At 37.0% G+C, this 22,008-nt stretch overlaps 1 protein-coding gene across 4 annotated transcripts in view; it reads right to left on the bottom strand.

The window, feature by feature from the left end:
- Window positions 1-22,008, bottom strand: part of DST (dystonin) — a 611,236-nt gene that overhangs the window by 77,745 nt on the left and 511,483 nt on the right. For 3 of the 4 annotated variants that reach the window (XM_036768011.1, XM_036768012.1, XM_036768009.1), the window contains 7 exons: window positions 21,306-21,476; window positions 16,124-16,290; window positions 13,235-13,394; window positions 11,382-11,708; window positions 10,896-10,980; window positions 9,845-10,086; window positions 8,618-8,824 (listed from right to left, as the gene is read on the bottom strand). In XM_036768011.1, coding sequence (XP_036623906.1) covers window positions 8,618-8,824; window positions 9,845-10,086; window positions 10,896-10,980; window positions 11,382-11,708; window positions 13,235-13,394; window positions 16,124-16,290; window positions 21,306-21,476 — 1,359 coding nt within the window. The remainder of the gene's footprint in view (window positions 1-8,617; window positions 8,825-9,844; window positions 10,087-10,895; window positions 10,981-11,381; window positions 11,709-13,234; window positions 13,395-16,123; window positions 16,291-21,305; window positions 21,477-22,008) is intronic. The other variant, XM_036768013.1, reaches the window with a different exon arrangement.

The raw sequence follows: 22,008 nt of genomic DNA, 5'->3' as shown, positions 1-22,008 counted from the left end.
AAAAAGGTTGATCCATGGCAACAGTAACATAAGCTTCCAGTGGATTACATTTTCTTCAGTGTAAGGCATGAAAAGAAATGGTTTTATATTTATATTCCCAGGTAATTCCACAATGCAATTCTACTTAATAAGTCCCTTCCATGTAAAATCTTGGCTACATTCTTTCTTTCTAAGGAAATCAAAAGAAAACTTATCTAAGTCTGCTATTATTCCTCAGTGATTTTTAGTATTATTGTATCTTGGAGTCTTAATAATAGTAAGCTCTAAATATTAATGCTTATTTAATATCCGCTAGCTTTGTTAAGGACTAGCCCAAGGAGAATGATAAACTAATATAATCCAAACTGCCCACAATAGAAGGTTCAGGGGAGAAAATGTTTCTTTTGCTAAAGTAATTATAGGTTGTAGAGAAAGAAAACACCAAATATATTAGTTTAAAAAAAACTGTCCTACCTATATATCTTGGGAAATGTTAATTAAATTACCACATATGTTTTACCATTAAATTATGAAAGCCATGGGTGGTAAAGAGAAAGAAGGGTAATGTGAAACAGTGCCTACTTTATGCAATTCATATAAAACCAACTATTTTAGAATATATGACTTGCTTGTGTGACTTGTGAAACTGTATTCCTAATGGATTAAAGGAATGAGTCCTTTAAATGTGAGCAACATTTCTCTCAGTGGTACAAACCAACTACTGGTGAACTAAAATCATGGAATGAGAGAATCAGGGTTGGAAGGGATGTATGAAATCACCTAGCCCAACTCCTACCTAAGGAATTACTCCCCTCCACAACATCATCAACAAGTGGTTATTATTAGTCTTGCCTGCACAACACAAGTCATAGGCAAGGGTCAACTTTCACCATTTTGGGACAGTTCTAAATGTTAGGGGGGAAGGAAAGGGAATAAACATTTATATAGTTGCCTACTATGTACCAGGCTAAGTACCTTTTACAAATTACTGTTTCAATGACCTTCATAAGAACCTGGTAAGGTAGATGCTATTATTTTCTCTATTTTACAGTTGAGGAAACTGAGGTAAAATAGATTTAAAGTGATTTGTTCAGGGTCACACAGCTAGCAAGGGTCTGAAGCAAGATTTTACTCAAGTCTTCCTGACTTTAAGACCAGTACTCTATCCACTGTGCTATCATCTATCTCAATTAAGAAATTTTTCATTATACTGAGCTGAAATTTATTTATCCACAAATTCCACCCAATGTACCTAGTTCCCCCCCAATAAGGAGCAAACAGAATAAATACAACTTTTCACAGACAAACCCATAAATATTTGAAGATAGTTACTATCTCCTTCTTCCAAAAACTAATTCTTCTCCAAGGTAAAACATTTCTGTGTCCTTCAACTACTCCTATTAACATTATTTCAGATTCACTCACCATCCTCACTGTTCTCCTCTGTGCACACTATGGCTTCTCAACACTTTGATGATCTCCATGTTGTGATCCCCATTGTGTAGCTCACCCATGACTTCTTTCCTGTGACTCTTGTATATGTCCTCCTATAAACTCTCCACAGGGTATCTACTCAATATTCTGAGGGCTTAGATCTCTTGTAAAATCTTAATGGTTATCCCTCACTGTCGCTACATGACCAGCCTACCTCCGCTTTTTGTCATACATCTCCTTGATGCAACTCCTATTAAACCATTCTTCAAAGGCAACAGGGGATGTTGAACATACTCGTGACCCTGTGTTCTCTATACTTAAACCCTACTTGGTAGGCTTATTCAGGAGGCTTATTTACTGCTCTACCAGCCTAGCACATACTCAGGGGCTACTATCCCCAACTCCTACTAGCACGGGCAAGCTAAGGTCCAAAGGCAGTATTTACTACTTTCTACTTCTTATCCCCAGCTCTTTAGGGTAACCGTAGGGGGTTGTGGGGTGTTTTCTAATACCATATGACTTGAGCCCCCACTGGTATGCTTCCATCAATTATTATCAGTTGACACCAATTAGATACTCAGATTTAACTAGCTTTTAGAAATAGGTATTTACTAAGGTGGTATAGTAACAGCAGTTGGTACAAAAAAAATCCCTCTAAACTAGGGGCACAGTTCCCAAAAAATACATACAGAGCCTGGGGGAATGTGGCATTACTTGAAGGCATTTAGCACTGAGGAACTTCACAGATCTTGTGTTATATTTTGATGGCCTTTGAAAACCCAGAGTGACCTCAATGCCACAATAAGGCACCTAAGATTTTATAAGATTTGCTTTGTCAAGATCCCTCCTAAAATATGCCACCCAGAATTGGATATAACATAGTAGTGGTGGTGTGAGCAGGACAGGGCTTGACACAAGACTCTCCATTCCATTCTCCATTCAGCTTTCAGAGTGATTTACTAAAGCACAAGTCTAACCAACTCCACCTCTTTAATAAACTCCAGTGGCTCCCTGTCATCTCCAAGGATAAAATACAAAATTCTCTGTTTGGCACTCAAAATCCTTCATAGCCTAACTTATCTCAGCATCTGAAGTGATATCTTGGAAAATTATTCTAAAGACCATTTTATAGTTCATTTATTATTTTTGTAAAAATAAATAAATAAAAGCTACTTTATTCCTGATAGGTTGTTATAACTAGCCTTAGACCTGTATAAATAGTTCACTGAAAATATCTGAAAGTGTTATAGTGAAATACCTATGGTGGATATAGCTAAATACCTGTAGGTGATTCCTAAAACCTGTAGTTGATACCTATATATTAATTTCTCACACAAAGCTGTTTTGTGATCCCTGAGTTCTGAATTTCAGAAGCAATATAAGGTAAAATACATTTAAATGTAATTTAAAATTTACAAAAGAAAAGAAAGAAAAATAGCATGCTTTCTTTAATTATTCAGAACATATTCAAAGATTCTCAATCAACATTTCCTCACAGTTTTGCTAATCACTTTAACATCTATCCCCAAAATAGTTTCTTTAAACAAACAAATTTGAAGAGAACTATAGATCCATCAATCTTCAAGTGTTTACAGGTACATTTATGTCAGGACAGGACATCCTTTCAATTCCCTTTTCCTTTAGTCAAAGTTTTTCTTTATTTTCATTAGAATTTCCTTCCTCTTTGTTTCTTGTTACTGACATTATAATTCACTTTCTTTCACTGACCTTTCTGGATCAAAGTACATCTTTCCTTGAATGCCTTGAAGTTTCACTCTATTCCCTTCAGATATATCAACATGCACTCTTTTTATAGAATCACAAGTAACTGAGAAGTGGAAGGGAACTAGGTGAGGAAACTATGGCTCTGGGAAGGAGAAAGATGAGCCCAGTGTCAGCCTGGTGATAAGAGGCAAAAAGCTAAGAACTGAACCCAGATCTCTCCAACTCCATCGCTCTCTAAATTTTACCTCATTGCCTTTTACTCCTAGTCTGATTCCCAGAGATATAATAAACTGCTTATCTGCTGTTTGTTAAAATCCACTCCAGGACCACTTACTTTGAGGACTATATTCAGAGTTATGTGAAGATGTGTAAATAATCTAAGCCAGCAGTGGGGAACCTGCAGCCTCAAGGCCACATGTGACCTTCTAGGTCCTTGGGTGCAGCCTTTTGACTGAGTCCAAGTTTTACAGAACAAATCTTTTTATTAAGGGGATTTGTTCTGTGAAGTTTGGATTCACCTGTGATCTAAGTAATCTGATCATGGAAAAAATGGATCCAAGATGTCTGACGCCTATGTGGCACATACATACCATTTAAAAACAACAATATATATTTATAAGAAGGCTTCAGGTAATAAACCAGCATCTTAAAGAGAATTGTGGCTTTACAAACTGAGTTCCTTTTTTATTCATCCTTCAAGGAAAAGTGATCCCCCTCTATTCCACACAGCCTTGTTTTGTTTAGGTTTTGAATACAAAATTACTAACATTTCCTAGCCCTGAGGGGATGAGAAGGAGCAGATATCTCTAGAAAGCTCTCCACTATCATTTACATTATTTTGCCCTTATTCAGGTAATAACTATCCTTAGAAACAGTTTCAGAGTAGGAACCTTTATAAATCTGCTGAATCAGACTCCAGCCAGTTGATTAGTTATTTCATGTACATGGTCTTATCATGCAATCCTTGTTCTCTTGCCGGCAAGTTTTGCTTTTTAATCCTTAAAAAAAATTATTTTCCACGGCATGATTTTCCACCGACAATAGCACACTGATGATAGCATTGAGGCCGATAAGGAGTCAAGAAGTTTTCTGAAAAGTATAACAGACTATATTCTACGTACAAGTTTTGTTCATTACTCAAGCAAAAGTATCTGTCTTCTGTCTGACATAAATGGTCTTCCACAAACCCAGTGCTAGTTTGTCCATCCCATGAGTAGTAGTTCCATTCTGATGCTATTTAAACCATTTTGTCAAGTCTTTTTCTCCACTGTCCATTACCCTAAACCTTCACACCCTTGGAAAAGAAATAATTAATAAGTTCCCTTCCTCAGCCTTTTACATCTTGGAATAAACAAATCACTTACTTTAGCCTCTTCTAATGGTATTTATGTTCAAAGTTGCATAGTTAGTCCAAAGTAACACAACTTTAAATATATGCAAGTGTGTATGTACAAATATTTAGAAGCTTTCTTTTCAAAAACTACCTCAACATCTTGGAATTTGTAACCCAAGAATAATTTTTGGCCCAACCTACAATAAACAAGGAAAAGATACATTACTTATTTAAATTTTCTAACACTTTAATACAAAACCTGTGTTTTGTCTGTCTCAGTACTCCCTCATTAATGCATTAATGCAGATAGCAACTCTTCTAAGTCAACAATCTTCAAGGGTGGCTGTGGCCCAAAATTTCACCACCTTTGTATCAGGTTGTGGCGAACCTGATAATCATCTCCAGATTTCTAGACTGGTCTTCAGACAACAGAGAAGCAACTGATCATTAGGCCCACTGATACTCAGAAACTTTTCAATCTAGTAAGACTTTCCAGAGCTTCTTCTCTGCAGGCAGAGGCTTTAAGAACCCAGGGCCATGGCTGTATTCCAATATCCCAAAATTGGGAATTTAGACCTAATGCTACAAACATGGGCAAAGTTTTAAGAAGCAAGAAATTAGAAGTTTCATTAATTCGTACATTTTGCTTCTCAATTTAATCTCCAAACCCTGACATATTTGGGGGGAGGAGGGAATTGTTACAGACATAATTTAAGCTCTAAATATTTTTTTGTTTTCTAAATTAAAGAATACCTTGATTTTCTGTTGATCTATGAGAACCTAGGCAATATGTTATAGCTGAAAGCACTTGGCTGAGTCAAAGGATCTGCATGGGTTTGAATTTACTATATTACATTATAATATCTGTGTAATTCTAATCCAGTCACTTTTTCTCTCTAGTCATCCAACTCCCCTACCAAATTACAAGGTGACGATCTCAAGATCCCAACCAGCTCAAAATCCTATGGTTCTTATGTAAAAAATATTAATATGTTCACCTAGGGCATAACTTGAGAGGAATGACTAGAGCTTTGCCAGAACTTAGAGGATAACGACAGCATTATACTTCCTTCAGCATACCATGTCAATTTTGTCAAGTGATGCAGTGAATATTTTTAACCATAAGGCAAAGGAAAAAAATAGGGTGAAAATTTTTATTTCAAAGTAAAATTATATCATCTTGTTTTAATTGGCATACCTGGCTCTTTTGCTCTTAAGCCTTTTGAGGCTATTCACCAAGAGATCTTCCTTATTTCTTCCTACTTATGTCACATTATTCAGACATTTCTGCCTAATATATCCACCTTTATTTCAGACTCAGAAGAAGATGCAACCCTTCTCCTTTCCAATGTATTTTTGACCCCATCCCCTTCCCATCTTTTCTAGCAGATTGCTATCCCTTATTATCCCAAGTTTATCTCTAATGTCTGATCTCTCCCTCAAGTATTCCCAAGTCTCACCTACACACACACACACACACACACACACACAGTATCACTAATAGCTTTGTCCTCCCTTTCTCCTCCCTCTTGTGGCTAAATTGCTTGAGAAAGGAATCTACGTGAGTACCACAACATCCTTTCTTCTGTCTTTTAAACCCTTTGCAATCTGACTTCAAACTGTTATCATCCAGATGAAATTGCCCACTCCAATATGACCAAAGATCTTTTTAATTGTCATATCTAGTAGCCTTTTCTCAACCCTTGTCCTTCTCAACCTCTTTGCAGTATTTTACACTTCTGATCATTTTCTTTTGATCACTTTTGATGTCCTCCTCTCTCCTTTTATTCTACATTTTGGAAGCTTTAAGGACAAAGCGAGGGCACAGACAAAACTGCTAAGGGCTAGGAAATTTCAGAAGGGAGGGAGGATGATAATGTAGCTTCAAAGTTTGGAAAGCACTTCTTATACGGCAGGGAATACATTCATACAATGCTTCTACAAGATGTACAACTTGGTCAGTTGGTTAGTCTCTTACCTCTATCCTGGCATCTGGACATTTGGGCATGGAGGCAGCTAGGTGGTGCACTGGAAAGAGCACTATGCCTAGAGTTAGGAAGACCTGAATTCAAATCCAGACTCAGACACTTATTCTTGGTTACTGTTTGCCTCGGCTTCCTCAACACCTACCCTGAGCCACAGGATGGCTATTGTGAGGATCAAGTGAGACAATATTTATAAAGCCCTTAGCACAATGCCTGGCACAGTGTAGGCACTATATTTTAGCTTCTCCTTGCCTACTCAGAAATATCATCAATTTCAAATTGAAAGTCAATGGGATTTCAAATAACCACATCACAGCCAAAATGCTATCAATTCTATATAGACAAGACTTAATCACGAGCAGGATACGTTTTCAGTTAGTTTCTTTTTAAGAGTGGTAATGTATTTTTACCAAACCATCGATACTCTCTTTACATGAGAATCATGGGTAAAATATCTGCATTAAGGGTTTCTTTAAGGGTTTAAGAATGTACTGTACAGGGGCAGCTGGGTGGCACAGTGAATAGAGCATCGGCCCTGGAGCCAGGAGGACTTGAGTTCAAATTCGGCCTCAGATACTTGACACACTTACTGTGTGACTTTGAGCAAGTCACTTAACCTCAATTGCCCTGCCTTTCCCCCTCAAAAAAAAAAAAAAAAGAATGAACTGTACGACTTTGACGATGGATTAAGCAAAATCCAAAGCTAATGGACCAGTATGATTTGAAACCCACTTAGCCTTGCCCTCATTGACTTGAGCTAATCATCTCTAGCCCATTGTGCAGGGAAATATCTGTTTCTTAAAGTGAATACCTGCACTGCTTTTTATGGAGGCTTTTCAATTCCAATCCTACAGAAAAACCGCAGTTTAGTCATCTGCAAAATGAGAGGGTTATCCTACATGGCCTCTAAAGTCTCTTCAAGCTCTAGCACTAATCGGGAAGAAAAGCTTTTTAATATACAAAACATAGAGATTTCATATTTTTCAAAAGCTGAATGAACCTCACAAATAAACAAACTTAATTTTCCACAATAATCAGGCATACATAATCAAAATACTCAGGGTATTCAAAGACAATATGGACATAAATTCCTCATGCATGAATGAGGTGGCATAAACATTCTTGACAAAAATTTTTGTTCTACAGTGCCTTTTTCTGTCAGCATATTCATGTGCTTATGACCATAAGCCCATTAACATTAAAATGAGATTTGACTCATCCTATTGAGAACTATAAGTCAGCTGTAGAATATAAGTTCTATCTCTACAGAATTCATTCAGATTTTCCTTTTTCCCATTTGACCAGCTCAGCTAAGATATGATTCTAGTGGCTTTGAAAGGAAGTGCCCAGCAAATAAAATCTAGAAATGTTAGCAAAAGCTTAGTTGTACACTCTCTGAAAGCTCTCTTCTCTTAAGCACACTGCAATATCATTCTGGCTCCCACACAGAATGTTTGTAAGAGTCTGATGACATAATGTAAATATTCACACAGAATCCAATAAAAGTTCATCAAAACATTTAAAAATTGCTTATCTTTCTAGGGTCCTGCACACTGCCTAAAATTCTCTCAGTACTACTACCTGGGTGCATTTGAGGACCATGAAATGCTAACAGATTATCTCTCTAGGTGCCCTACTGAATCATTTTCCAGACAAATCAGAAATGATTATAAATTTCCACCTACTCTCCTATCGCCCATAGCCCTCCCTAGCAAAAGCCCACATCAATGCATCAATTTTTATCATGTTTAGGAACTTCTTCGCAAACTCTGCATGTAAATGAAAGGTTAAATCATATATTCTAATTCAAAATGAGTTTTCTTCAACAGAAATTACATTTGAGAATGAAAAAGCACAAGGTTAACAGTACATAAAGACAAACAGTATGGAATCTGAAAAGCTGGGTGGATCTTTCCAGCTTCTGTGTCACAAAGGATAAGCCACTCAACAATGAGACAGATGGCTGCAACAATGTACAGATTAGCTTTGTTATGGCATTCTGGTGTCTGAGTAGCTAAGTCAAATTCTTTTTAAATCCACCCTTCTTTTGTTATATTGAAGTATAACAAATGAATGGAAATATTAACCAAAACCTCTGTTCCAAGTAGAAGTTCCAGGGTACACTTTGGTTAATTGCCCAAAGAACTTTTTTAATAGATACCTGCTGGGATCTCAGTATGGCTGCATCGATCTCATCCACCTTCTGAGCTAAGGTGTCCATTACTAATCTGTAGCGCTCATTGTCCTCTGTCACCATTTTGTCCAGTCCTTCTCTTGCTCTCCATGGCACCAGTTCCAACAGGGCACTGCTGACTTCATTAAGGGCATCTACTAAGTCTTTGTTGCTCTTGGCTTCTTTTTTCAATTCCTGAAGAGAGAATTTAAGCTAAATATACAAATATATGAACTAAACTAACACAGCTTCCACATGGTTTCCATTCTCTTCTATGTGGCTGAAGAATTTTGTACTCTAGCTATTTGCTACATTGGTCCCACTTGGTTTCACTTCAGTAACATAAGTTTTTGTTACTGAAAGCTGTGAGACAGAAAATCAGATTTCTTAAGAGAAGCTTCTATTTAGTGGTATTTAAATGCATTCCCTCTGTCAGTACAGCTATCCCTTAATCCTTCAAAATTCAACATAAATTCCAAGGTGTCAGTATTTAGCTTTAGGAACTTAAAAATAGTAAACTAACATATTCTTAATATGCTAGAAGTCTATTTCTCCATTTTGTTGATCACTGCCAAAAAGAAAACTAGTGCCCAAATTAAGTAACCATCTGAGATGCCCAGCATTCATCCAATAATTCAATCATCCAAATAAAATCACATTCATGGAAAGAGAAATGTGCTATGCCTCCTTTCTGCCTACATGAAACCACACTTTGCTAATGGAAAAAAAAATCATAGCCTGCATTTTGACAAGAAGTCTGTTTGGTCTAACAGAAGTCTGTTTCATTGGGGATATCCTTTAGAATCCCCAAAGGCATTTTTATTAGCCTCAGATTAATAGTGTTTTTTTTTAAATACTGGGTATTTCCATAAAAGGACATGACTATCTTTACTGAAATCTCACAGAACAAACTAGTAACCATTTTGAAGTCTGTCAGCATGAAACATCTTACTGAATAGGAATAACATGTAAGTCCTCTTCTCTTATACTATTAGTAAAAATCATCCCCAAACTTTTAAGTGTACCACATGACTCTAAAAAGAGCTATCCTAAGTCTAGGCCTCTGAATGTTTAGACAGTTGGTCTGCTGCCAATTTGTGCATTTTTCTTTCCAGGAGACATATCATTAACTAAGCCAGATAACTATTATTATTTAATTACAAAGCAAATATGTAAAAGATAACAGACAGAAAAAAATATATGAATTGAACATACTTTTTGTCTTTCTTGTGCTCGGCTTAATTCTTCTCCCTTCAGGTCCTGAGTTTCATATGAAAGTAATTCCAATTCTACTTTGTCAAGCCACGTACAAAGCTCTTCATGGGTGGACTGTAGCTTTCCTGAAAGCTGCAAGGCCTGCTCCAGAGTCTTAGATACATCAGAACTCAACTTAGTTATGTCTTTGTACCTTGCTTTAATGCCTTCCAATTTATCTTGAATTATCAAGACTTCATCACCTAAAAATTCAAAGGTGTATTATTTCTAGTGAAATAAGATGCAAAGAAAAAAGTTTTAGATTTTCTGGTGTTGATAGGAGTACTGGGCAGTTTTTTTCTTTCTTCTGAAGATGTAAATGAACTTGAGTCAAATATAATTAGACTCCTTTAAATGCAATATTTTCTTAGAGAGCAAATGTATGGTTAAAAATTCAAATGCCAAACCAGTTAAGGACTGATAGGTAGAATAAAAATATTTGAACCAGAGACAGCATCAGTGTCAAAGCTAACTTTCCTATAACCAGCCAATAGTTCTAACAGAAGTTTACATTTTATTACAATGCTATCACCTCACTGAGCTACACCTGAGTAATTTTCTTTAGAGGGTTCATGTATACATCAACAGAAACATTATTCTAACTTTTATTGATCAACTGGCTTCACCACAGTATTTGTATTAGAACTGTATCACAACTAAACTTAAAAAAATATCTCTGTGCTATGGTCTTGTCTGGAGCAACTATCTTCACAATAGGAAAAGGAATCCAACTCAGTACTGGCCTTCTACAACTACTGTAACAAAGAGTGCTATATCCCGAGTAATACACACAGCTTGTCCTGAGAACTGAATTGAGATCATGGGAACCAAAATGGTACCATATTCCAAAAACCCTTGAATGTTCCTCAAAGAATTCACCACAAAATAAGGAAGGGGAAGTTTGAAGTGGGTCCAGTATCATAAAGTTAATCTTATTTTTTTCTCAAGTCCTTTACTGACTCCTGGAAAAAAAACGGCAGCTGCATTTCTGTTGCTTCTTTAAAGTTCTCACCTGTTGCTTGTTTCAGGAGCTCTAAACCATTCTGCAATGCCTGATCAACATTTTGTTTCCTGAGTAGGATGTCCTCTTGTAGAGCCTAAAGACAGGTAAGTAGCATTTTAATTTGAGTAAATTTTATTGAGTAAATTGAGTAAATTTTAGTTTCTTTCGGAGAACTAGCACATTGTACAAAAGTACAATTCATGATGGTGACTTGTTTTCTCCCTTCATGACCACCTTTTCTCTGGTATGGTTTAATCCACCATAAACAGCACTCTACCCCATATTTTGTTATACTCCCTTTTTATGCAACCCTTATTCACTGGAGTGACTGATAACCATATGCACTGTGTGCACAGACAATATACATAAGCATATGTATCCACAGGTAAATATGTTCATAAGGATCAGAAAGAAATATAAAATAAAATAACAACAGAAATAATGGAAACAGGAAATTAAATGAATTTAAAAAGAAAAAAAAAGAAACCAAAATACCAGAAGTTCAGATTGTTGCTTTGATAGCCCATCAATGTTGTAATCTTGGACTGACAATTTGCTGAGTTTGTCATGAACTTCATTCAGCCAGGTTATCAATTCCACTTCATCTTCGCCAAAGATCTGAGCATTACAAAAGGCCTGCTGGAGTAGTTCAGACCTGCTGTGACTTTTTCCTTGAATCTCAATGTACCAAACTTGAAAGGAGTCTAGTTTTTCCTGCAACATATCTTTATCCTCCCTGGAGCTCAAAATCTTTAAAGACTGGCCAATGCTAAGAGCCTGGTGTAAAGTTTTATTGTGATTGATGATGTCATCTTCTAAGGCCTAAGTGGAGTTTAAAGAAAAGAAAACAGAAATAACCAAAAAATGGACAAATAAAAATGAAAACAGAAAATAACCAAATAATAAGATGTTGAAAGAATTTTAAGTTCTGCATAAAACACTTAATAAAATCCAACAAACATTCATTATCTACAGCTATGTAAGGGACTTAATTCCCCTCTCCTTGCTCTGCTTATGAGTATACAGATCTCAGCACCATTGCTCACGCTTGCCTTTTCCACCTGGAAGTTCCCTCTAGGCTCGGGGATCTCCTTCTTTCATTGGGGAGTTCCTCACAGAAAACAGCATTTTGAGGGCACAATCCATCGTTTATTTATCTCCTGGCTTTGCTTGTCACCCTCCAGTCTTTACCACTCTTCCCACCATGCAGGTAACTTCTACCACACTCTGCATTTTTCCCACCATGTAGGTACCTTCTACCACACTCTCTGCTTTTTAGCTCCCCCTTCATTTGTCTTCCTACATTTAGCTTCTGACCCTCCAGACTTTACCATTCTTCCCACCATGCAGGTAACTTCTACCACACTCTGCATTTTTCCCACCATATAGGTACCTTCTACCACACTCTGCTTTTAGCTCCCCCTTTATTTGTCTTCCTACATTTAGTCTTCTTTTTGCTTGTATTTGTATTCCCAGTGCTTGGCATGGTATCTGGCACAAAGTAAGCACTTAATAAATACTTTCTGACTTGAGTGGATTCAGATTCAGATTCCACCTCAATTTCACCAAAAATCTGAGCATTACAAAAGGCCTGCTGGAGTAGTTCAGATCTGCTGTGACTTTTTCAGCAATTCAGATACAAAGATGTTTTATAAATGCCTTCCTTAAAGACACTTACATTCTACTGAGGCATACAAAATATACAAAGGCAACCAAACATAAGATTAACTGAGGAAGGAGAGAACACTAACAACCAGGGGAATTTAGGGAAGGATTCTCAAAGGATGGCAGCACTTTCTAGGAAAAGGGACAGACTATGTAAAGGTATGGAGGTACATGTTGATGCTTAGTTCAGCGAACAGCAGGTAAACCAAGCTAGTCTAAATATGTGTGAAGGGCAAGAAAGTGAATTCAGTTAAAAAAAAGTAAGACAGAAGTCAAATTGTGATGGGCTGATTTAAACACCAAGCAGAGGAGTTTGTAGTTTGTTCTAGAGGCAACAGGGAAGATTTCTGAGTAGAGGAGTGACAAGGTAGGGCCTTGCTTTAGGAAGATGCTTTTGGTGGTAGTACAGAGGATGAATCAGACTAAAGAAAGATGGGGACCCAAGTACTTATCTCAGTAGTCCAAGGTAGAGAGGATAAAAATCTTAATTAGATTTGTGGTCACAGGAGCAGAGAGAAAGAGAAAGATCTTAGAATTCCAGAGGACACCAAGGTAGAAAGAACAGAACTTGGCAAATAATGGGATAGATCAACGTCGCATCAATCAAATTTATGGGGTTCCTTAGTATCATAAAATCAGAAAGTTGAAAACTTATTCCTTCTACTGTGTGGTTTCCTTCTTACTTTGTGCTGAGCAATCTGTTCCTCAAGCTTAGAAGCTTGGGTTCCTATGGGTTCCCAGTTTGTAAGCTTCTTTTCGGTGGTTGTGAGCCACTCTGTCAATGGTTCTAATGTTTCGTGGAACTGTTGTGCCACCACAGAGATCCCTTCCAGCTGACGATTCCTACAAAAATGCCAAGCAAGGTTAAAATCATGCTCAATGTAAATTTTTAGTTATGAAAATTCAGTATAAGCCAACCCAATTATAAGCCAAGTAAGATAGTCCATTCAGGCTGCCCATCCTGTATGATTCTTGTCCCAAGTATCTTACAGGAATTCACATGAACCTAAAATAAATACACAATTAATCAAACAGTCACTGAGCTCAATTTTTAGATAAAACTTTTAGCTTCTTCCCAATCAAAAAAAACTAACAGTGAAGGATGGGATATATTACCCAGATTTAAGACAATCACTTTTATAATTTAAATTTTTATGAGCATTAAAGTATTCTTTTGTTTATAAATTCAGCTTGAGGTTATGTTGTAGCTGTAGTTGCTATTTCAGAATACATCCATGTCAATTAAAAACTGACCCACTGTAACTAAATTTTTAGGAAAGGCAAGTAATTTCACTGGCCTATAGAAAATGGACAGAAATTCATCTCAGTGGCTCAGTTCACACCTGCTTGAGTATCTCTGCCTAGGGCAATTTTGTATCCTGATAATCCTCTTGTAATCTCAGAGAATTATATAGGATGAGAGACTGTCCCTCTAACAGATCAAAGGCAACTATGAAATATTGACAAGTGACATTAGGAGAACAGGAGGTTAGAAAAAATCTAATTATTTTTTTTTTGCTTCAAACATATCATCCAAGAAACCTCCAACTGAAATTAATTTCTTTTGCTAGTACCCTGTGAAATGGCAGAAACAGAACTTCTGCCTAGATCTGCATTTTTGGTTTGCTTCTCCATATTCCCTCATTTTTGCACATATAAAATTGAAAATGTAACCTCAGCTACCAGATAGTTTGCATTTATATTTATAAAAGCTAATTACTTTATAGTATCATATATTTGTTAACAGGCATCTAGAAGCTTGCATCTACTGGGTTATAAAAATCAAAGACCAAAAAGATCTATAATATGACTTAGAAATAACTGTTACCAGATTGGGGAGTAAAAATAATATATAGTAAAATTTGTGAATCACAAGTTTTCACTTTTGTGAAACACATAGGTGGGACTCAATAATTCTAGCTGATTGGTAAAAAATATACATTGGAGATTGTCATCAGAGAAATAAATGTATACCCAGAAAAAAAAAGATATGAATCAAGTCACACAGTGAGAGAAATGGATGGACTGCCCACATGCACACTGCTAGCTGCATAATGTCAAGACAACCTACAGGAAGATGCTCCAAGCATATTCAGTAGATCCCCTGGGAAAGACTTTATAGGATGACGTAGAGAAGAATCACACAGGGTGGGTAGGCCTGAAAGGTGTGTTATCTAGGTCAATAATGGGATTACTCATACAATGAAATCACAAATCTACTGAATTACAGGACAGAGGATTATTTACCTATAAAGAGCACCTATGTATTTTTATGTTGTATGAGCATGAGGAAGATGTCACAAAGGCAAGTGAAAGCATATAAGGGAAATGCTGAGCAATGCGGACATGACCCAGAAGAGCTATGGGGATATATGAGACTTTCAGTTGACCTAAGTGCCACATCTTCCCATAGTTCTCCTCCAACCCTAACATTAAGGTCACATGATTCAAGATCAGCCATGGCTTTCCACTCATATTCCTAGAAATAAGGTCAAGACACATGCAGATTTGGTGTGGGGATAGTGAACAGAGAAGGCTAAAAGAGAAGTTAGAAGTTTAAAGGACGCTTCCAGTTTTCACTATTGCAATCACTTTCCCCTTCCCCCTCCACATATAGTCCAAATGTCTTCATCTAACTGGGAGTATTTTCAGTTTTCTGATTGCCTGTGGTTGCCTTTATGACTAAGGTAGGACCTGTCTGGAGTGGAGAGGAAATGTTAGAGAAGGAAAAAATGCTGGGTTAAGGTCCTAACTCTGATATTTACCAAGTATATGACCTTGGGCTAGCTATTTCACCACTTGGCCTTCACTTTCCCCATATGAAAAATGGAGATAATAAAACTATCTATCTTACATAGATAAGGGGGATTTGGTGAAGAAAGGATTCTGTAAATCACTAAAGAGATGTGAGATATCACACAACGGCCCCGGTTGCAACCTTCCAAATCTTCTACCTGGCAATGGGGGATCACAGTAGTATTCTCATTTCAAGAAAAATGAAGCTCAACTTAAATCCCTCACCTACAAATTCTTGGGGATTTTAGCTCTAGCATAGCACCCCCCAGCTACAAACCAAGTTAGAGAAGTAGATTTCATCCTAGGGATCAAAGTCCTATAGCCTTGCCTAAGTATGGAGGAAGATAAGGAATTCTTTGACATTTCCAAAGGACTTTTTAAAAGAACAGAAAGAAAAAGTCTTCTGGAGAAAGCTTCAGAATTCTAAGATGGGATAATAAATATCTCTCACCTCCCTGGATACCACCCCCCCTCCAAAGTTCATCATCCCCAGGGAAAGGAGATGGCTTTCTACAGCTTAGAAGACTAGAGCTTTTCAGATGGTTACAAGGCTTCAACATTACCTGAAATAATAAGGAAGAAATATGGAATAATGGGGGGGGAATATAATTCTTCATTTTTGTAGGACCATCATTCCTTACATTGCTAAAAAGAATAAAGTGAATATATAAAATAATTAAGTATCTAAATAACAACATACACCAAAAATGGCAAACTTTCACTATTTACTATGAATATTACTATTAACTCAAATATACTAAAATAGTTCCAAATACCTTGTTTCAGCCTTATTAAGCAATGCATCCCATCTACTGTCCAAGAGGCTCAGCTGTTTCAAAATCTTTACTTTATCTGCTGGTTCTGCTGTTGCTGCAATTTTTTCTCCTTCTGTCTTGATTCCTTCAATAGTAGGCTTCCGGTCATCCAACAATCTCTGGAGAAGCTTAGAGCAAAGCAATTAAATAACTAAATAACCAGGAAACAACTATCAACACTAAGCTACAGAGATAAAAAGGAAACTATATCCCTAATGATTCTAGGTTTTTTATCTTATATTTTACAGAGGACAGTGAAAAGAGATAGAAGAGAGCTGTTTTCAAGGCTAACCTATTATTTTTAATACATCGTAGATAACTGAATAAAAATTCATGGTTGAATTACATGTTGATAAATTACTTCACCATACTATTCTCCATTGACTTCTGATTTAATAAAAAGGCTAGAAGATTCTATACATGATTTCTGAATTTTTTGAAAGTGGGAAAAATTTAGAATTTGGCTGTTAAGAACCTGCAATATTCCAAATAATTGAAAATTGTTTTTTTATGCTTGTGATGCTAAAAATAAAAAATAAATATACTTTATTCTTTTTAACATGATCTCTGCCCAGAAACCAGGCAGGTACCATGGGAAAATGCTGGGGTTGGAGCCATAGTTCCTCTGCTCAAATCTCAGTTCTGCCACTTATTAGCTGTGTGACCTTGAATAAGTCATTTAACAAACTGTCACCCAGTTCTTTTATCTATAAATGAAATCTCTGCCATCTCTAAATCCTCTTATTTCTGGACTAAGCTTCAGCAAAACTCAAATTCTTTGCTAAGTGGCATTCAGAAAACAATAAGTTCTTAACTTATTAAAAAATAGTGGTGCACCAATTCAACCTAATCTATAACTAATTCCCACTCTATTATTAACAAATTTTCCTTCATTTTAAACCTCTTATTTTTTCATTTCTTCCACTTTCTAGCACAAACTTGGACCTGGCTTCTTCCAAATGACAGGGAATTCTCTGGCACTTTTTCCAGTACTGGCTGAGCTTTCTCTAATACTCTCTGAAGCACTAGCCTCAATGAGCAATTCAGAAGACTCTTGGACACTTCTGGACTCTCCTCTGTTTCCATTACTCAGAAAACTCTTCCTTTAGACATTCTCTCTCTCTCTCTCTCTCTCTCTCTCTCTCTCTCTCTCTCTCTCTCTCTCTCTCTCTCTCTTCCCCCCCCTCCTCCCCCCACCCACCACCCTCTCTTTCATTATGGCCTTGATTTTTGCCATCCAACAAGTCTTCCACTTCCATGTTGGAGAACTCTGAATTCCCTTCATCTTCTTTTATTATTCCATCTCTCCCCTAACTCTATTCTTCATCCTCATTATAACTTCCAATCCCTCCAACCTCTCAGAACTTTTCCAGGTTCCATTGCTCTGGCTACACTCTCTTTCCTTTCCAATTTCAATCCCTTGGTGAACTAGTTCAACTCTGTCCTCTATTCTTGGATCCCTTGCTCCAAGATCCTACTGCTGATCATGCCTTGCCAAAACCCAAATAAGAATTATCCTCACCATTCTACTCCTTGAGTCTTCTATTCATATGCTGCTGAACAGAGCTGGAGTAAGTCACAAAATCACACTGACTTACCCACTATAAATTTGTTATATAAATGTCAATGCAGTAAGGCAATGCTTCTACTCCTTTGTCTCTATATCCCACTCACTACAGTGGTCGGTCCAGACATTTTCTTCTCTCCTCTGGCTCCCATGATATGCACTTCCCTCTTCTACCATCTCAGCTGAGGATCTCTTCTCATACTTTGCCAAACATCCTAAGACCATTCACCATGAAAGCCTCTTTCCCCTTTCTCTTCTACTCCCATCTCTCTGGCATCATTCCCCTCTCTTTCTCCTCCTTCATTCCACTCTTTCATCAAGAGATGCCTCTTCTCCTTCTCAAGACCAACATCTATATACAAATCTTTAACCCCTTGATCTTCTTAAGGAGACCTCTCCCATTATCCTCCACTCTCTCTCACATGCACGTGCATGAATCTTCAATCACTATCTACTGGCTCTTTTCTAGCTGCCCATAAACACATCCAAGGCGCTGCCATCCTTTTAAAAATCCTCTTTAAAAAGATTTAAAAGATCTTACCATGTCTTCCAACCATCACCCCATAACTTGTAAATTCCTTGTAAAAGCTATACATATTCAGGGCCTTCACTTCCTTTCCTCTCATTCTCTTCTGAAACCTATACAATTGGAATTCCAACCTCATCATTCAGCTGAAACTACTCTCTCCAAAGTTACCAATGATCTAATAACTAATATAATGGCTTTTTCTCAACCCTCATCCTTCTTGGCTTATCTGCATTTCATATTGTTGGTCACCTGTTCCTGTATGTTCTCAACTCTAGGCTTCTTTTTAACACTGTTCTCTTGGTTCTCCTCCTACTTGTCTCACTTGTCTCTGGTCTTTTTTGCTGGAATCTTCGCTTATGGTGTGAGTGTCTCCCAAGTCTCTGTCCTAGGCTCTCTCTTCCCTCTCTGAACACTTTTACTTGATGATCTCCTGATCAACTCCATCAGTTTGTCATCTCTACACAGATGGGTCACACTTCTATATAACCAGCCCTAGTATATCTTTTGAGCTCTTTTCCTAGATCAACAAATGCCACTAGACATTCCTCTTTTTAGAATTTCCAATTTGGCTCCCAGTCCTCTTAAGTCTACGTATACCTTATTCCCCATGCACCCAATCTATGGTCCAGCCATAGTGACCTCCTTGCTGTCTCTCACACAGGATGCTCTATCTCTAGTTTTCCATGCCTTTGCATTGGCTGTTCCCCATAACTAGAATGCTCTCTCTTCTCTTCATCTTAGAATCCCTACCATCCTTTAAGACTCATCTCAAAGACCACATTCTCCAAAAGGATTTTCCCTATCCCCTGGCTGCTAGTCTCTCTACCTCTAATGTTACCTTCCCTCTATTCTATGTGTATGTGCCTCTTTATTTACATGTTGTCTCCTCCATTAGAATATAATAAGTTCCTTGAGGGCTACAACTACTTTTGCTCTTTCTTTGTATCCTCCAGCATATAGCATAAGCCTTGACATATATGAAGTGTTTAATAAGTGCTTGTTGATATAGTAATTAATTGATAGTAGGTTTCCCTCTTTCACTACAGATCAAGACACACTTGTCAAGAATATTGTAAAGTAGATTCCTGTTCAGGAATGACCACTTATCAGGGATAATGTAAAGCAGATATCTGTTCAGGTAGAGACGGGTTAAACTAGCTGACCTCTGAGGTTCCTACTATGTGCCAGTCACTATACTAAATGCCCTACTACTACCACTACTACTACTAATACTACCACCACCACCACCACCACCACCACCACTAATAATAGCTAACATTTACATAGCAGCTACTATGCTAAATGTTTTACAAATGTTATCTCATCTGATCCTCACAACAACTTTAGGAAATAGGTACAATTTTTATCCTCATTTCATAGATGAGGAAACTGGGTAAGGCAAAGTTAAGTGACTTTCTCAGGGTCAAACAGCTAAGGGTCTAAGGCTATATCTGAACTCAAGTTTTCTTGACTTTAGGCCCAATGCTCTATCCACTGTACTGCCTAACTGCCCCCCTCCAAAAAAAGAAAAAAAGCAAGTCCCTTAAAATGTCACATTATGAAAAAAGTCAAAATGAGGTAGGAAAGGAATACTCGTAGCTCAGAGAGAAAATGCATTAAAGGCAATTATCTGGTGAAACTAGTGACAGATGTGGTTAAAGCGGAAGGACTGAGCTAAGTTGAGGAGGTTATACAGCTGAATCAGGTAAACTGTTTTCATGTGCTACACTTAGGCTAAGGCCTGACATTATTTTATCATGCAAGGGAACTTCAAGGTGAATCCTTATTAGGTCTGGTAAGAAGCCCAAATTCAAGTAAATAAAGTAAGTGATAATGGTCTAATTAGATAGAAAAAAGAACCCCAAGATATCTAGGCCATTCTGTTTCATTAATCTTTGCTACTATGAGTAGTTGTGTTATCTCTCTAAAAAAAAGAATTCCAAACATATTGTGTTTTCAAATTAAAATTTCTTTTCACAGAAAGGGCTCAGACCAAGTGATTTAAATCCCTGGCCCCATATATGCTATAGAGAACACTATATCATCAGGTGAAAGAATTGTGGAGGAGTCCTCAAGGACCAATTATCCTGTTTCTAGAGAATGTACCTAGCTAATTCAACCCTAAAGGGCAGCAGTAACAGCAAGATATTTAATCCAAAATTTAAAAATCCTTAGTACATCAAGATCAACATTTTTTTCCCTTATAAAGATTCACATATGCCATGATCCCTTGTGAAACTGTGAAATGCAATTATTGCTCATCTTCCCTTCACCCACCAAAATGCTGCATGGCATTTGCTTTGATATTAAAGGAATATATTAAAATCCATTTTATTTTGAGAATTTTATGATACATTTTGAAAATTCCAGAATCACAGATTTGGGAGGGTTCCTGTCCTCTCCTCCCTGCCTGGTTGCTAGTGCCCACTTTCCAAATTACTTTCCACTTATTGCATGTGTTTACTATTTACTTACCTGTGAATATGCCATTTCCAATAAAGAATAGAAATTCTTTGAGGAAAGACCCTAATTTATTTTTGTCATATCTCTAGAAGTCACATCCCATAGTGTCTGGCAAAGAGCAGACACTTAATAAACCTGTGTTGACTGACTGATTACACTCTGGGACCAAACAGAAGTCTAATTCCTTTTCCACATACTAGCCCTTCAAATACTAGATAGTTGTGTCCCCTCTATTTTTTTTCTTCTCTAGGCTAAACATTTGTAGTATTTTTTCAATTCGATAAATTATCAACAAGCATTTGTGAATCACTTATTATGTACCTGGCATTATGCTATGAACAAGGGATACAAAGACAAAAACCAAACAGTTCCTGCTGTCAAAGACTTTATATTCTTTCAAGTGAGGCAAAAGAAATACAATGTAACATTTAGGGACAGGGCATCTGTCGCATAGGTTAAGCATTACATTACTCAAGGTCTCAGACAGAAAACAATATGCAAATACCAATATATGGCACGTACATTTCAAAATCTACTCTCGTTGAAATAGAAAAGGGAAAAGGAAATAAAAAATGGTTACTTACTTTTTGCTCTTGTATCTGAGCCTTCACTACCTTGAACTCAGCAGATGGAGGTTTCTGATTGGCTACAAGATCTTCAGTGTCAACTAGCCAGCTAAGCAGAGATTCCAGGGCATCTTGGAACCTCCCACAGTGGAGCAGAGCTTCCTGAAGCTGAGCTGCTCGCTCAGCAACCTAAGCAGGACAAGAGGTGCAATCATTTATTTCTTTATTTTGAGGAAACAACAGAATTTTTCATTTTCTTCCACTTTTCATGTATATTTTTAAATTGTCTCTGATTTTTGTTGATATTTGGAAGAGGAATATTTATCTATTTCAGTATAAAAAAATCATGAAATGATGGTTTTCAAGATTAGTAAATGAAATCTTATAATTTAATATATTTGCAATATTCAAATATTTAACAAAATTAAGATTTAAAGAAATAAGATATTTAAATCAAGAACTTAGGAATTCTAAATAAGTTTATAGTTAGCTAACATTCAGACATCCTAGAGGCACTGAAGACAGCTGAATTTTTGTTACATTGTTAGCAATATCACATCTTAGTTATCACAAGATTAGTTATTTCCCACATAGCAATATAAGTAAAGGAAACATGGATTTCTAAGTAAACAAAAAGTCCCAAGGAAACTACAATGTAGCAGCATTATCTTACACTAAGTAAAATAGTTCTTTCTTCGGAAAGATATCCAGTAGAGTTCCC

This window comes from Trichosurus vulpecula, chromosome 7 (assembly GCF_011100635.1).
Source record: "Trichosurus vulpecula isolate mTriVul1 chromosome 7, mTriVul1.pri, whole genome shotgun sequence".
Lineage (NCBI taxonomy): Eukaryota > Metazoa > Chordata > Mammalia > Diprotodontia > Phalangeridae > Trichosurus > Trichosurus vulpecula.
This window is presented reverse-complemented; position numbering and strand designations above follow the sequence as displayed.